Source organism: Erpetoichthys calabaricus, chromosome 8, assembly GCF_900747795.2.
Source record: "Erpetoichthys calabaricus chromosome 8, fErpCal1.3, whole genome shotgun sequence".
Classification (NCBI taxonomy): Eukaryota; Metazoa; Chordata; class Cladistia; order Polypteriformes; family Polypteridae; genus Erpetoichthys; species Erpetoichthys calabaricus.
Window position 1 is genome coordinate 196,857,874 of NC_041401.2, and position 17,848 is coordinate 196,875,721.

General features: G+C 48.3%; 1 protein-coding gene across 2 annotated transcripts in view; it reads right to left on the minus strand.

Moving 5' to 3' along the window:
- sema5ba (sema domain, seven thrombospondin repeats (type 1 and type 1-like), transmembrane domain (TM) and short cytoplasmic domain, (semaphorin) 5Ba) overlaps window positions 1-17,848 on the minus strand; it is a 157,331-nt gene that overhangs the window by 16,563 nt on the left and 122,920 nt on the right. For both annotated transcript variants that reach the window (XM_028808077.2, XM_028808078.2), the window contains exons 8-13: window positions 16,410-16,695; window positions 9,170-9,305; window positions 7,298-7,505; window positions 7,002-7,209; window positions 2,263-2,380; window positions 621-802 (exon numbers count right to left, since the gene is read on the minus strand). In XM_028808077.2, the coding sequence (XP_028663910.1) occupies window positions 621-802; window positions 2,263-2,380; window positions 7,002-7,209; window positions 7,298-7,505; window positions 9,170-9,305; window positions 16,410-16,695 (1,138 nt within the window). The remainder of the gene's footprint in view (window positions 1-620; window positions 803-2,262; window positions 2,381-7,001; window positions 7,210-7,297; window positions 7,506-9,169; window positions 9,306-16,409; window positions 16,696-17,848) is intronic.

Genomic DNA, 17,848 nt, shown 5'->3' on the forward strand with positions numbered 1-17,848 from the left:
TGGCACTGGGCAGTGTGAGGCTCCATGGTGGCACAGTTCTGTGAGGCACCTCCTGTTCTAGAGCCATCTCCTGATGCCCACTTAATGACGCCGCACATTTAAACCTGGGGATCCACCAATAAGCCGTCACACTTAACCATTCCAGGCCTGATGGACAATACGTTCTCCAGTGCTGACTCAGAAAGGCGCTACATAAAGACAAAGGCATTCAAGACTGATGGAATAAGAAACAGCCAAACCATTAAACCCAGAAGGGTGAATGCAGCCTTGAGCATGCAGCTGGCAGTTATTTTGTGGGGTTATATGCTTTAAAATATTCTAAGATGATGCCACTTGGACAGGAGGCAAGGGTTCAAGCCAGTGTGAGTAGGCCACACTGGGGGAAAACATCAACCGGGCACAAAGGCGCGGATCAGGCCACCTGCCAGTCGTATTCTTCATCTTTGACAACAACAGCGCGCTCTTCCCCGGCACAGTCATTTGAACCCTTAGCTGATGGCGTTCCTCCAGTTTTACTTCACTTGTGCTTTCCTCAGATGCCACAGACACACACCAGGAACACCCATGGTGGCCAGTCCACACCAATGCCACTCATCCAACAAAGCGACGGCCGCATGTACCTTGAGCAGTTTGCCACTTCGATGGTGGCTCCTTCACAGGCTCGGCCCCCACAGCGTGGCACTGGGCTGTCACAGGCCCTCGACCGACACAGGCAGGCCCCGCTGCTGTCTCCGTCCCCGTGCTCACAAGGCTGCCATGATGACCACGGCCCAAAGGATCCATCGGTGGTCAGGTTCTTGGCCTGTGGAAACAAAGGCACACAGCTGTAGAGTGAGAACGGCCCCAGAATGACACACGGGGACGAGAGTGACAGCGTGGCATCAAGGGAGGAGGGCTGCTGCTTACAAAGCATAAAGGCACATCATCATCCTCCTCCTCCTCCTCCTCCTTGTCCTCATTTGTTTTCTGAGCACAGTGGACCAGAGGGGCCTATCCCAACTGCAGGAGCCAACCCCTGGTGGGATGTCAATTACAGTCACTCACCTGACCTGCAAAAAGTGGGCAAAGGGCATACACTACGCAGTTGTGAGCTCTGGACCCATAGCTGTAAGCCAGCTGCCCTAACCCCTCACCATCATCATCATGACTAAGTGACGTATGGTGGCTCGCTATATAAAATGTACTTTAAACATTGTAGGGGTCTCAGTGCTCACAAACAGTGGGGAGACGGGGGGGTTGTCACTGATGAGCCTCTCTGATGAGACCTACTGAACCACCCATGTCACCTGAGGCCCAACTCTGCAAATGGTGCAAGTGTGTCAACAACATTGAAGTTACCAGATGAATCCAGCAGGTGGCGCTCGTGAGACACTAGCGTTACTGTAATAGGACTGCAGTTAGCAGACAAACCCAGCAGATGGCGCATGTGTGTCAAACAGCCATTACTGTAATAATAATAAGAATAATTCTTTGCATTTATATAGCGCTTTTCTCACTACTTAAAGCGCTCAGCAATTGCAGGTTAAGGGGCTCCCTTGCTCAAGGGCCCAACAGAGCAGAGTCCCTGTTGGCATTTACGGGATTCGAACCGGCAACCTTCCGATTGCCAGTGCAGATCGCTAGCCTCAGAGCCACCACTCCGCCTTTGACATTGCAGTTACAAAGTGAACAAAGCAGATGGCACTAGTGAGCCGCTAGCGTTACTGTAATAGGTTTACAGTTACTAGACAAATCCAGCAGATGGCGCATGTGTGTCAAACAACCATTACTGTAATGACATCACATTTCAAGATAAACACTGCAGCAGATGACACTAGTGACACACTAGCATGACTATGACAGCAACACAGTGGCACCAATGGCACCAGTAAACGGAGGGCACATGACTGCTGGGTGGCCATGTTGAGTGGTGAACCTGACACACTACTCTGTGGCGCTGACCCCCAGACGGGTGCTCTTCACAGCTGGCATTATGTGATGGGGCTTCCAAATTTCCGTTTGCTCACATATTTCAACCCACTGAGCCCTACTTGCTGACACATAACGTGGCTGGGGTGGGATTGGGGTTGGACTACCGCGTTAGCTCCGTCATCCAGAAGTGTCCATCAATAGGTCATCAGAGTGTCCTCTTGGATGGTGTAACCTCAAACCCCCACAGAAATCGGGTGGTCAGCAGAACAGACTTCTAAGTAAAGGTCAGTACATGGAGAAGACCGCCACACAGATGAGGACTGAAGGACAGGCTGGTGTAGGGGTACGTACTGGGCACTCGGTGACGTTCTGGCTCCACTGGCTCATGTTGGAGCTGTCCTCGATGGTGGTGCACCGCTTCTGTTTGCTGTCCCAGCCACAGTATGGATCTCTCGCTCCCAGGCAGATACTAGAAAGAGACAAAAGGAATTAGAGGGCAAAAAAAAAAAATTGGCATGGCATCCCAGTCAGCAGCATTTCAATTATAGAAAGTGAAGAATATTTGTCCCCAAGAACGAGTTCACCTGACAACAAATCTCAATAAAACCGAATCCAATTAATAGCAAATTGCGCAGTTGAGGACACCTAGTGGAGACTAAGGGGCAGTGCACTTATAACGGCGGTCAGGAGGCGCCTCCACACATCAAGGGCAGAGAGAATCGGAAACAAACCACCGCGCCATGAAAGTGAACCCAACAAGGAGGACCAACCAACCAAACGGCCTCTTGCCGATTGTCTGACATTGAAGTTCTTCCACACTCACATACAAATCACAAAGAAAACCAACAGCTTGAATCGTGTCCAGCGTGGGTGCGAGGCAGGTCTGCTCTGCTGTGCCACCTTTACCAAAGATGGGTCACAGTTTACACGACTGCCAAAGTCCATAATAGGCTGGTCTGGACACCCAGCTTTTCATGTAATGTCACACTGATGGGCCTCCCTGCCATGCTGCGGACACGACTGACCGCCATTTCATTTATTTATAGCGCCCTAAATTCTCAGTGTTCCCCCTTAGGGATTCCCTTTGTCGGTTATCAGCTGAAATACCCACAGAAGCCCAAAAGAAGTTGCCAACAGTGGAAAATGAAATCACAAAGAACTTTAAGAAAGCAGACCACCGAGACCACTGGCCCTTCCTGAGTCAGCTGATATAAAAATATGCTCAGCCTGGCATCAATAGCAAGAGTGGCATAAGCAGGGTAGGCACCCCCATAATGAAAAAATGATGAGCCGGGTGGCCAAGTGGCTTAGGTCCTGGACTGTCAAGGCCTTAGGACCCTGCAGGACCCCCTTCACCTACGGAGCACCTTGAACTGGGGTTTGCTATGCAAGGGATTTGCTCAGCTGGCTCCTGGTGTGACCCTCGGGGAGTCCGTTGAACTGCCAGTGCAATGTTACTGTACCTCTAAAGCACAAAAGGCGCTATATACAAATCACAAAACTGAATGTCCAATGACTAGCACGAACTCCCCGTGTGACCCCAAGGGGGTCACTTCAGTGACAGTCAACATACGGCACCTGTAAAGATCTGTGGTCGACAGTGGAAAGGCACTATATAAAATCACTAGAAGGGTCACCTGGTGCTGCTAAATGTCAGTGTAAATAGAGACTTTGTCCAAAATGTGCTGGAGACGGGTGTGTGCCAACATGCCAGACAAACACACAAACTCACATTCGGCTTCAAACAGTCGAGTTGTATTTGTGAGCACTTCAAAGGGGTTTGGTATCTTTAGGGGGGCACCACATCAGTCATTTAGTCCACTCTTGGACCTGTAAGCCCACTTCCAGCAGGTGTGGAACATCATCTCCTACTGACCGGCCCCTCCTGGTGCAGAGCCTTCCTCGTCTGCCCTCCTCAGGTGTATTTTGTGGTACTGGTATTCAGGGTGGGTGGCATGGTGACGCAGTGGTTAGTGCTGGTCAGTCTTTGTGGACGTCTCTAAAGAGACCCCACATGGGTGAATGTGTGAGTGTGCCCACTGTTGCACTGGGTTTATTCCCACTTACAAAATGTGGGTTGAAAATTAAAGGACGTGTAGATGTTTCCCAGGTGCTGCATGTAGGTGACCCTGTGACACAGAGTGGCTTTTTCTTTTTTTGTATCCCTCGGGTGTGGAATGATCAAATTGACATTCATGTTCAGGCTTGTTAGGACAGCCGTATGACAAGAGACGCTCTTTTAAAACTCCCTAAAATATTCATGGAGGGCACCTCCTGTGTGCGTGCCACTTGTCTACACCGCTGCATGGCACATCTCGATGACAGAAAGTGCTACCGTGAATTAAACAGAAGACAGGCAGGTAGAGTGAGAGCCAGCGGGCAGACGGGCACACGAGTGAGACACACGCAGCGGCACGCCGTGTAGCCTCGACACTCCAGCCTGACCGGCGTCTGTCACGTCTGTCCTTCCAGATCTTTCTTAAAGAGCGATGAAGTGTCAGTCCTTGGCTGGCTGTCACGACTGATGAAATGGAGACTTCTCCATTTGTCAGGGGAGCGCCAGGCACAAGGCGGCATCAATCAGCACCTGGACAGCGCCAGCTCGTTACAGCGGCTCACAGCCTGGCGCATCAAGGCTCCAATTATGTCCCCGAGTTGGGGGGGGAGGTGGCCACTCGGCCTCGACCTTCTGGTGCGCTCGGCTGACTCCGCACAGCACGACTAAGCGAGACCCTCCATCCATTTCTGGATCCCCTTGCAGAAGCTCTGGGCTCTTTGTCCTGTCACAATCATTTCTTGAGTTTCTGTAAAGGCAAAATTTCTGAAACAACAGGGAGTGGGAGTCCATGTTAGCAGCGCTGGGGGCAGCATACTGGACGGGACCCCCAGAGCACATGTGATGGTCAACTAGCCAGTAGAGTCCAGCGGTAGACCTCTTCAGCTCTCAATAGCTGTGGGAGAAGTCAGAAATTCCATGGTAACTTCCTAGGATCTCAGTGCTACAAGCTGAGCAATTCAGAGAACACTCAAGAGTTGTGGTCAACTGGCCAGTAGGGTCCAGCAGCAGACCTCCACAGCACTTCTCTCACTGGCCGTGGGATGCAAGATGGGGTGGGAACCCCCACACATGGACAGGGACTGCTGTCAGGCCTGTCCCATATTCAGTAGTCGGATTAGGCGCAGTTCTTGGTGGGACAAGAAATTAGGTTGGGACTGATGTGGGCAGAGTCAGATGTCAACCCCCTCTGGTGTTCAGTAATTGTCCACTCAGAGCACAACGTTCAAGTGTCGAAACTCCGCTCACGTACTATCATACTGATGGTAAGTCGGAAATTCCATGTGAGCACCCTAGGAACTGCAAGTCGGTCATTTCAGAGATTCATCGAGTGGAGACCAACTAGCCAACAGAGTCCAGCTGCTGACCTTCACAGCACTTCCCTCACTAACTGGAATAGGATGGGGACTGAGGTGGGCGGAGCCAAATGTCAAACCCCACCCACCCATGCACCATGTGTTAAGCTGTGCTCACGTGCTATTGGACAGACAGTAAATACGGTTAGAGTTCAGCCAGGGCTCCTCCCCTCACTTTGGTTTGGAGAAGCTCCCCAGTTCACCACCAATATCAGCTTTGGAGTCAGAAATTCCACGTGAATCCCATCAGAACTCAACACTGTGAGCTGGACGATTCGGGGTAAAGAAAGCTACCGAGATTCTCAGAGTTGTGGTCAACTGGCCAGTAGAGTCCAGCAGCAGACCTCCACAGCTCTTCTCTCACTGGCTGTGGGACCCCCCACGCAGACAGGGACTGCTGTCAGACCCCTCCCATATTCAGGAGTCGGATTAGGCGTAGTTCTTGGTGGGTCAAGAAATTAGGTTGGGACCGATGTGGGCGGAGTCAGTCGTCAACCCCCTCTCGTATTCAGTAATCCTCCACTCAGAGCACAACGTTCAAGTGTCGAAACTCCATTCACGTGCTTTCGTACTGATGGTACAGTAAATCAGAGTTTTGATGTCGGAAATTCTATGTGAGCACCCCAGGAACTGCAAGTCGGTCATTTCAGAGATTCATCGAGTGGAGACCGACTAGCCAACACAGTCCAGCTGCTGACCTTCACAGCACTTCCCTCACTAACTGGAATAGGATGGGGACTGAGGTGGGCGGAGCCAAATGTCAAAATGCACCATGTGTTAAGCTGTGCTCACGTGCTATTGGACAGACAGTAAATACGGTTAGAGTTCAGCCAGGGCTCCTCCCCTCGCTTTGGTTTGGAGAAGCTCCCCAGTTCACCACCAATGTCAGCTTCGGAGTCAGAAATTCCCCTCGGAACTCGACACTGTGAGTCGGACGATTCGGGGTAAAGAAAGCAACCGAGATTCTCAGACTGGCCAGTAGAGTCCAGCGGCAGACCTCCACCGCTCTTCTCTGACTAGATGAGAAATGAGCGACTGGGCAGAAGCCCACCCCGTCTGACGCCACCCCATCCCGTGTTTCTCAGCTAGTCAGAGAAGAGCGGTGGAGGTCTGCAGCTGAACTCTGCTCAATTAGTTGAATGAAGGTAGCTCTGTTTTATCCAAATTGCCCACCTCGTAGCTCCACGGTCACGGGGTGTTCACTCTGAGACTCCCGTTTGCTGCCGGGCACACGAAGGCAGCATAAGCTGGCAGTGAGCGTTTGACTGGTTAGCCTGTATCTTACGAGCAGCAGACGTGTTACTCCTGCTAATCTGTTACAAGTAAAAGCAGGAGATGCTACCAGGACTTTGGCCAACGTTGCCCTCAGGATCTCTTCTTTGAAGAGCAGGTCACGATAAGAACTTCATACAGTAGACGCTTACTTACCTCACAGGTTCACAGAATTGACAAAATCTCGGCCCGAAGTTCATCTGAGTGTGGATATGATTGGGACAGCATCACCGTGTGGTGGGTCAGTCGAGGGTTTAGTCAGACAGCTACGAATGACCCAACACCAAACAGCGATCAGAGCAGAGTGCATGCATAGCCGTGGGTACGGTAGAGAAGATGGCGGTCCCATTTGAAATCTCAAGCATGGCCAGCTGCATTTCTGTATTGTGAATTTCACGCCTTCTTACCGTTCGGTCTTGTAAGTGGAACACCGTTCCAGCGGGATCTTCAGGACTCTTCCGTTTAATCCCACGGACAGGGAGCGATCGCTGTGAAGGATCTGCATGCTGAGGATGGCCTCCCGCTGTCCCGGTGGAGACAGCTGCATTTCCTCCAAGTAGCAGCCTCGCAGGTTCTTGTTGGCCGTAGACAGCATCTTCAGGATGCTTCCGTACTCTGAGGGAGGAAACACAAAGAGAGCTGGTGAGCAGCGCAAGACGGCGAAGGGCGGGACGCCAATCATGACGGACAGACGGCCGCTCACCTGTTCCAATATACATGACGTAATACAGCGTGTCCCGGCCCTGGACGATGTCAACCACCAGCTTGGAGAAGCGGATGTTGTCCTGCATGACGAGTGGGTCAATGGAAATGGGCTGAACCACATCGTTCATGAGGAACAAGCGCTGGGCATCCTGCAGGCTGCGCTCCGTGAGGTTCTCGTTTGGGGTGCTGTCATTCACCGTGCCACACTTTAAAAAGACAGAAAATACCAGATGTGGATGAGCCAATAGAAGGACAGCAAAGAGCAAAGGTTCAAACGGTGGGGTAAACACTATAAATGTGCAGCAGCTCACCAGCTCCCACCATCTTTATATGATGTGAAGACCCCTCACCAGGGCTCACCGTATGTGCATTAGGGACTGTCATCGAATGACATAAGACACTTTGACTTTTGTACAAAGCAACTTCCAAATATCAAGGAGTCAAGAAATATCTCACCTTGATGTGAACACATCTCACCAGGCTTCACTGTACGTATGCATTAGTGACCACCATTAAATGACAGAGTACAAGTCAGGTGTCCAAAGTGACTTCTACATCTCAAGCCATAAAGTAGACACTACCTACTACGTGTGTATAACCCACCAGGCCTCACCTTGGGTGCCACTGTGACTGCCATCAAATAACAGGCTTTAATTTCGTTATCCAAAGCGACTTCCAAATCTCAAAGGAGTGGAGAAAACCATCACATCTCACCAGACCTCCCTGTACACCTGCATTAGTGACCACCATCAAATGAAATAGAACAGTTGGACTAGGCATCCAAAGTGACTTCCAAATCACAAGGCATGACGTTAATTCACCATGTGAGGCCTCTGTCACCAGCACAAAGTAACAGGTTTTTTTTTATTTTATTTTATGTGCCCAATGTGAATTCCAAACCTCAAGTAGTGGAGTAAACTCTCTCTCCAATGGATTTAGATATCCAAAGTGACTTCCAAATCACAAGGCATGAAGTAAATTCACCATGTGAGGCCTCATCATGAGTACCACTGTCACCAGCATAAAGTAACAGGGTGTTTTTTTTAATTTTAGGTGCCCAATGTGAATTCCAAACCTCAAGTAGTGGAGTAAACTCTCCAATTGATTTAGATATCCAAAGTGACTTCCAAAACTCAAGTTATGAAGTAAAAAACACTATCCACAATGCGAATATCATCAACCAGGCCTCAATTTGTGTGTACATTAGGGACTGACATCAAATTACATAGAAGAGTTTTGTTTAGTTCCCCAAAGTGACTTCCAAATCTCTAGGAGTAGACAAGAGAGAGAGAGATAGAGACATAAATACAGCTAACTGGGCCTATTTGTGTGTGATTTATTGTAGCCACTACTATCAACTAACAGTTTTATTTAGTTTACCAAAGTGACTTCCAAATCTCAAAGAGCAGAGTGAGAAAGACACATGAATACAAGTCACTGGGCCTATTTGTGTGTGATTTATTGTAACCACTGCTATGAACTAACAGTTTTATTTAGCTTTCCAAAGTGACTTCCAAATCTCAAGGAGTATCTGGTGTATTAATGTAACTTTCCACGTCCCATCAAATCAGAGTGCCAACAGATGTGCAGACTCACTTGAGCCTGTGACCTTGTGGTTTACAGATGAGCTTGCTAGCCACTTGGGGGGCACACCTCACTTTATTGTGTTTAGCACACATACAGAACCTTTGGGGGGTGCTGCAGGTACAGAGCCATTTTTTCTAAAATATGATGAATGGCAGGTGAAGAGGCACCCAGGTGTTATGGTCCAACACCGGCTCTTCAGTACAGATGGTCATCACATGTCCAATCACAAATTTGTGTCATTTTATGAGGCAGTGTCACTGGATGAGGACAGAGAGGAGCTCACCTGGAAATTGGGGATGGGATTAGGAGTAGCCAGCCAGGTGGACCGCGGGTTCTCCTGATACCGGAATGGCCCGTTGAAGGCCTGAGTGATGGCACTCAGGTTGAAAGCACAAACAGCGGAGGCAGCGATACTGTTCCTGTGGATTTAAAAATCAAGAAACAGATATGACAGTATATCACGTACTGTATGTCATAACAGAGAGAGAGACGAAAGGGGCTCCATAAAGAATGAAAAGACAGATAAAGGGATGGAGACGTAGAGGTTAATGGCGCAGTACAACAGACAGGTAAACGCGAGAGGCACTTTATAACTGACGTCTATAGACAGACAATTTCAAATGTACTGATTATCTATTAGATTAGCAGATGTGGACAGATATGGTGCAATATAAATGGAGAAAATAGTTACATAGACAAGGTGCTATATAAGAGATACACATATATGAAAGGCACTATATAGGAATGGCAGCTGTAATGATGCTGTATAATAAATGCTTACATAGAAGTGAAAAATACTTTATAGTATTTTACACTTCTATGTATGCATTTATTATACAGCATCATTACAGCTGCCATTCCTATATAGTGCCTTTCATATCTCTCTTGCTTACCCTTTACATTTCTGTAACAGACAAACGGTGCTGTATAATTAATATAAATTGAAGTGAAAGGTACTATATGATATGTAGATAGATGTAAAAGTCACTATATCATTCATACACCTAAACAGACCATTTCAAACCTACTACACAGCACCTTTCATATCTATTATATATTATATGTTACCCTGCCCTACCCACATATGTTAATAGACAGACATTGCAGTGCAAGGCACTACACAATAGGTAGACTGAGAGGTGTGAAAGGCACTATATAATAGACAGGCCATTGTATATCTATGAGAGGGTGCCTTTCCAATTTCAGTAATCGACAGAGATCCAGAAATACATGACGAGAAGTGACTTTACAATACAGTCGCTATATAGTGCCTTTCATCTCTATCGCACCGCACCTTTCCTATCTATTGCAGTATATGGTGCCTTTCAATAGACAGAGATAAACAACTCAATATAAAACCATAAGAAAGACCTGCCCGCCACCTGGCACACTTACACACTTCACGTGCCCACACAAGGCCACTCTAGAACTGCCGACTCAGCCAACCTGCAGGACTTTGGGATACGCGACTAAAAGGTGTGAAGAAGGAAGAAGGTACGGACCCCCCACAGAGGACACTTGAATGCCAGAGTCACACCCAGCATGCTGGATCTGTGAGGTGGCAGCACTAACCACTACGCCACCATGCCGGCCCACCGCTTTGAGGCAAGAAGCCGTTGTTGTTGTTGTAGTGGTCTTCTTTTTGAATTGCCAGCCCTGGGGGGTTCAAAGCCCAACAGGCGACCGTCTCTTCCGCTGTCGGTCAAAGTCACTGGAGGTGACCGGTGGTCTCTGCGGTTCTCCGATGTCGAAGTTGCGAGATCAGGAGATGAGCCGTCGGCGGTGCTTAACTCGATGAGGCCTTCTGCACAGAGCCGCTCCTCGCTCCATTTCCCAAGAAGAAATTTAAATTACAGTTTATTTCTGTGACAAATAAGCCGTCCGCTTTTTAATTTTACGCCGTTAAATGGGCTCCTCTTCATTGAAGACAAAGGTAATGGTGCGCGGAAAAAAGAAATTTGGGCCTCCGCAGAGGACTCCGCACAAGGTGAGACGCACACTCGAGACTTCGCTCGTCTGCTCATTTGCCAGCTGTCTCCTGCCCACCCGCCTGCCCATCCATCCATCTATCCGCTCAGCTCACTCTTCAGAGCACAATAAGCAGCGCCAAGCACAGGGATGGACCCAACTCTGCACAGGATGTCCGTTCATCACTGGGCCAACTGAACAGGCACATTTAGAACAGCAGGAGAACATGCAAGCGCCACAGAGATTTGAACCCACGTCAGGAAGCACAGAACCCCTGCCAGCTTACCATTACAAGAAGGACATGTTGGAATATGTGATGGTCTCTGTCTTGAGATTTGAACTTTGATCACTGGAACTGCGAGGCAGCAGCATTAGTCACTGCACCAGCCACACACTTGGACTACGAGAAGAAGCCATCTCTACATGGACCTTATGTGTCCAGCAACTGCCGCCAGTGAGACTGCCTGGCACCCTGACCCCACCTGGCATACAGGGAAAATGCAAGGCAAGACCTGACCCTGAACAGGATGCCAGTTCACCACAGGGCACCACAGACACATTTAGGACACTGGGAGCACCTGGAAACAACACACAGATTTGAACCCATGTGCCATCGAGCTGCGGCCAGCTTAACTTTAGATTGAGGACATTTTGGATTATTTCAAGGGCCCTGTCTTAAGAGTTGAGCTCAGAACACTAAGCAGCAGCGCTAACCTCTGTGCCACCCACATCCCTGGTGCTCAAAGCTGAATTCAGGCCTGGACTACAGAGAGAAGCCCTGCTGTGAGAACTGGATGGCCATCTCTAGATAGACCTGATGTGTCCAGCGTGTGCTGCCAGTAGGGCTGCCTGGCATACAGGAGACACACAATGTGGATTGTCTTATTCTAAAATGACTGCTACAGGGCTGGCACAGCAGCTTCATGGATCCAGAGGCACCCAGTTGTTGCTCACGTGGAGTTTGAAGGTCCTCCCTGTATCTCTGTGGGTTTACCTCCAGTTTTTCTCCCACATCCCCAAAGATGGGTTCATTGGCGACTGGGCATGTGTGATTCTGCCATGTCGTGGGCTGGCATTCCTTCCAGGGTAAGTTTCCAACTTGTCCCCCAGAGCTCCAGGATAGGAACAGGAACTGACATCCAAGAGGGGGCCACGATCTTGTCATGCCAATGCTGCCAAAGTAGGTACCCCATCAACCCCCCGGTCTTCACTGTCTTCTGGTTAAACAGACACTTCTAGCTGTGTAAAGAATCAGAAGATGTGCACTCAAGATGGAGGTCAGGGACCAGAGGGCAGGAAAACACTTTGGAGAAGGGCCTGGACGAGACATGACAACAGCTCACAGTGCGGTGGATGGGCTCTTCTGCTCTGTCACACTCGTACCTTGGAGGAGACCCTAAAACAAGTCCGACAGGCCAGCGTGCAATGGGAACTGCACAATCCACTCATCTATGGCACAGTTCCTTAAATTATGGGTCACGGGATGCTGCTCCTGGCTCAGGCAGGGTCACAACTCGCCACCGTATTTAAAGGGAAGAGGGCGCGTATGGTTTGCAGTGTCTCGCCATGGGCTGGCACAAGCCTTTTAATCAATCGATGCCAGCAGTGAGTCTACAAGGGGAACAACAACAATCACTAAGACGGTCGACGGCGACTCTCCAAGGTGCAGCACCTCTCCCAATCCTGGACTGAGTCTCAAAAGACACTAAGGACAGCAAGACAGTTTAAGAACCCTGATCTATGGATTTGAGCCCAAAGTCCAGCCAGGCCAGAAGTGGAGGGGTACCTGAAGGGGACACCCGAGTGTCACCTGCGCCCGCATGCTGAATACAAACTGAGGACTTCTGGAATTTCAGGCTGCATGAAGTCCAGAGCTCTTGGACCCGGTGACCGTCATCGCATATGGCATCACAGGTGACAAAGTTCAGATTGATCTAAAAGACGTCCAAAGACTTCAAGGAGGACGAGGCCACATGAGCCCAGAAATAAAAGGCAGGCCGGAGGATTTAATGAGTCCTTCAAGATTAGAGGAGAAAGTCACTAATCCACTTAATTAGTGCCAATTTAACGGAGAAAGCGAAAGTGAGGGCAGCCCATGGGAAAAGAGATGAAGGCCTGAAAATATGTGTGGAAAAAAGACGGGCAAAGGAAAAAACTTGGAATTGTCAGAGAGAGAAAAAAAAACCCAGCAGGCTGGTGTGAAGAGGCGCGGCGAATCGCTCAACAATAGCGAGGGGCTCCGACTGGCCGGTGAAATTCCCATCTATTGTGCCCTCGAGGCTTTTCCAGGCTCATTTCACCCCATGAAGTGAGCAGCGGGGGCCTAAACAGCATCCCGTGGCAGCCATTGAGACCCTGAAGGTGGACAATAGCCCGGAAGAATTTACTGAAGCTTAATTATGTCATTCCCGATGTTCAGGAAGGATCACCGGGGCACCCCAAGTCGGCCATGTGACACGTGTGGGGACGTCCATATCTGAGAGTGCATTGAGGAAAGCGGCCCCCCCATCTGCTATTTGGACCCCCGTATTAGAAAATATTTTTTTTTCTCAACTAACGTGAACCCCAACAGTCCGTTTTCTAAACTACGTATCAGTGGCCATAGCAGGCATGGAGACCCAGCTGCTGGCCTCCCCGTCTGCTAAATGCAGCGCACCTCAAACCTGAAAAGACGCCGAAATCCTGGAAATCATTCTGGTTGGAAAAGCAGAACTGGGGCAGGAAGGTGCCATGTGGAGTGGGGCCAGAAAACAGAGGGGGGTGAGGATACCCGCCTCTCTTACCAGCCTGGCCTTCGGAAGACCAGAACACCAAAGGGGAACAGGAGGGGGGCACAACTACTAAAAAAAAAAACAAGAAACAGACAAGGGAATGGGAGAAATGACAAAAATATATAATGACGAGAAAACACAAAACACACCTGGGGACCAAAAAAAAAAAAGAAAATACTCCAAAAACAAACCACAACTACAAAATGATAAAAAGAAACACTTCAAGGATTAATGCAAAGTACAAAAGAACAACAATCCAGTGCTAACAAAACCAAATCCAATAAACTAGGAATCCACACTTCAAAGACCAAATAAACCAAAAACTAACAAAAGAAGAATCCAAGGAACGGGAGACGAGCAAAGAGATCAGTAATGTTGGGGGGGGGGGGGGGCCCATAGCTGTAGGCATTAGGTCTTCAGCTTCTAGAAAAGGCCTAAGAGGGCCTAAGAAACAACAGAAGGGCCCAGGGCCTAAACACAAAAAAAAGCCTAAATACTAAGAAAGGCCTCGGGCCGAAATACGGTAAAAAAAAGCCTAGGACCCCAACGCTAAAAAAACGGTTTAGGGCCTAAAAACTCAAAAAGGGCCTAAGAAGAAGACTCAATATACAAAAGGGCAGAGTAAGTATGAATGACAATAGCACAGCGGAAAAACTAAACACATTATAGAGAAATAACAGAGAACAGGATTTCACAAAAGCATTACCATAAATACGGAGACAAATCTGAAGGCCCTGGAAGGGACCCCTGATAAAACCACAACAGAGAGCTGAGAGCCGAGGTAACAATCCAAATATTGTAAAGAATATGAAGATGGAGGAGGAGGCGCAGAGAGCAGTCGAGCAGCAGGAGTGAGGAACAGCTAATGGCTCAGCCAAGAAGTGAGGTGGTCACGTGGGATTTGGGATATCATCTACTGTTAAATTCTGCTCCGTACTTGTGATATTTTTATTTTTATATTGTATTGAGGATGACTGGTGTTCTGTTCTGTGTATTGTATTGTATTGACCCCCTGCTTTTTGACCCCCACTGCACGCCCAACCTACCTGGAAAGGGGTCGCTCTCTCTCTGAATTCCCTTTCCGGAGGTTTCTTCCATTTTCTTCAGTTTTTTCTTGTCTTCTTAGAGAGTTAAGGCGGTGGGGGCTGTCAGTGCCTGTTAAAGCCCACTGTGGCACTTCTTGTGTGATTTTTGGGCTTTACAAAAATAAATAGTATTGTATTGCTGTATGTTGGGTTCTTCAGGTTACACAAATATGAGAGATGGTGGGGAGCAGAAGGAGGGCAAAATGACCGACATTACAATCAATGTACACAGCAAACAGACAAGGGAACGGGAGACAAGTACAAGCAAAGAGAACCAGACAAACACACCATCTTAACAGCCCCTGACTGGGGGTCAACTCTCCAACCACACGTTTAAGTGATGGCACTCTGCCCAGCACATCACTGTGTCACACACCCGTGCAATTCTCTTCATGTCTCAAGTGTACTGAGATACGCTTCATGGTGCCCACTCACCTGAATTATCGGGAAGGTTGAAGGGGTCTTCTACAGACCAAACCGACACCATTTTTGTTGTTAAAGCTGACAAAATGTAAGCATCTGGGAAGGTTACAACTAAAATTAATTCATAAATTATCGTTCATGTCTGTCTGTCATGGCCAAGGAAATGCCCAACCAGAAAAATATATAATGGCAGTAACCGTGAACAGACAGTAACTCTCCTAAATAATGAATGGGACTGCCACTAAAGCACTGAAGAGGGCGCTGCACTGTCACACAGACAGACACACAGAGTCAGGGTCCAAACAAACCACTTATGGGCTTCAGCTCAGCTCCAGTTACGCCACAGCACCCCCATCTGGCAAACAGGAGCAACAACACAGAAATACCTCCAGCCCCCACTATCCAAACCGCATGGTAGAGTTCTTAAGAAAACAGCAGCACAGTGGTGCAGCACAGTGGTGCAGTAGTTGGATGAAGCCTCCTGGATGTAGCGTGCTGGTTGGATTCAAACCCTTTGCCTAGACAGGTCTATTCGGAGTTTGTATGTTCTCCCCATGTCTGCAAAGGTCCTCCCAGCATCCTGGGTTCAAGTTCCATGCCCAGCTGTCATTTACACAGAGTCTGCATGTTCTGCCTGTATCTGTTGGGTCCCTCTCACCCCCCTTTCTCCCATGTTCTCCCCAGTGTGTGTGTGTGTGGGCCCTGCAATGGACTGGCATCCCGTGCTATCCAGCGCTGTCAGGGTCACCTCTGTCCCTGTGCCACCTTGGTTTTGAGAATTCTATGTTAGAAACCCAAACACACCATTAAGGAACTTGGAACAATGTGTTTGGTTCGATTAGATCTGACATCTGGTTGGTCATTATGGAGGATTATCTCTGCCAAATTTCAAACCCAGCCACAGGGGATGCTCAAACCAGTGTGTTTCTTCGTGCCGGTCCAAAGCACTGATAAATGGGGAGGGTTACGTCAGGAAGGGCATCCGGTGTAAAATTTTGCCAAATCAATATGCGGACAACGATACAAATTTCCATACCAGTTAAGATATGGAAGAAGATGATCCGCTGTGGAGACCCCTAACGGGAGCAGCCGAAATAAGAGGAAGAAGATCTCAGCCAAATTTCAATGAAATCCCAGGTGTAAAATACACGGAAATGCAACAAATACCCTTGTCATGGATTTAAATTTGGCACAGATAGTCCTGATAAACACAAAGCACAAATAAAAGACTAAAAGACTGGCACTGGTACATGGAAACCGTATTAGAGGGGCTCACACGTTGGTGGTGAAGATGCCATAGATGAGGTCCTGCTCGGGAAGGTGGAAGGTGCTCTGCAGCTCGTTGTAGTAGAATGGGATTTCACCAGAGCGGGAGCAATTCAGTCGGGCCTTCATGAACGTTGTCCACGTGTCCTCCAGCAGGAACCTTCCACCGATGTCGTTTTTGCAGACCCGGGCCACACGGGAGTAGACAGTCTTGCCACAGTCGTGTTCGACTGCGTTCTCTCGTAGGAAGAAGTAAGTGAAGAGACCGATGTCATATGCAGAGATAAAGTTGGGCTCTGAAGAGAAATGGAACAAGTTGTTAGTTAGTTCAGGGTCACGTCTCATTAAACACTTGTGTCATAAAAAATACAAAAGAAATCAATACATAAAATGTCTGTCATCGTCTCAGTTGTGGTAGATACCTGTGGCTGGGTTAAGACCTACCAACTCTAGAAAAGGCCCAACTCCTAAACTCTACAACAAGGGCCTGGGCCTACGCACTCAAAAAGGGCCTATGGCCTAAATGCTCAGAATAGGTCTCGGGAGACCCTTTCCTTTAGGCTCAATATACAAAGGACAAGGAACAGAATTAGCATAAAATGATAACAGCGTCATTGAAAACCCAAAACAAAAATATACAAAAATAACAACAATAGGATTTAACAACAACATTACCATAAGGAAAACAACCAAAAAAATCTACAAAGTAAGGAGACAAAACATGGAAATCTGAAGCCCAGAAAATAAAAAGCGAAAAGCCAAGGTAACAACATAAGAGGGAGGAAGAGGGAGGAAGAGGAGCTGAACAGAAAGAGCGAGAAATGGCTGATGGCTCAGTAACAAAGGGAGGCAATCAGATGGACTGCTGTATATGTACAGGTGGGCTCTTCAGATTACACAAATGGGGAAATCAAGGGGACCAAAAGAAGGGAAAAAGTACCAGCCTTACCATCAATGTCAACAGACAAGGGGACAGGGGACGGGGAAATGACAAACGTTACAAAAATCTAACAAGACAAAAACACAATCTGAACAGCCTGTGGCTGGGGGTCACCTCTCCTGCCACTTGTTTAAGGGACAGCAGACTGTCTACCTCCTTGATTTGTCATTGACCCCTGTGATTGGCCTAATGCCTCTTCATCGTGTCCGCTCATGTAAATGATCAGGGAGGTTGAAGGGGCCTTTAACAGACCAAGCAGACATTGGCAAAATGCTGGCATCTGGACAGGTTTCACTTTTATCATTTCCATTACAGGTTAAGGGTGCCCGTTGTGACTTCGCCTTGTGCCAAAGTAATCAACAACCACAAAGTGAAGGTCCCAAGTAGCGCTAGCTAAAGCGAATCTTGTACCAGTTATTAGGGCTTCTTTGCTTTATATTGCAGGCTCTCATTTTTTGATCTCCTGCTTTTTAACCTGCACTGCACTGATTTAGTGCCAGTTTAGTGCC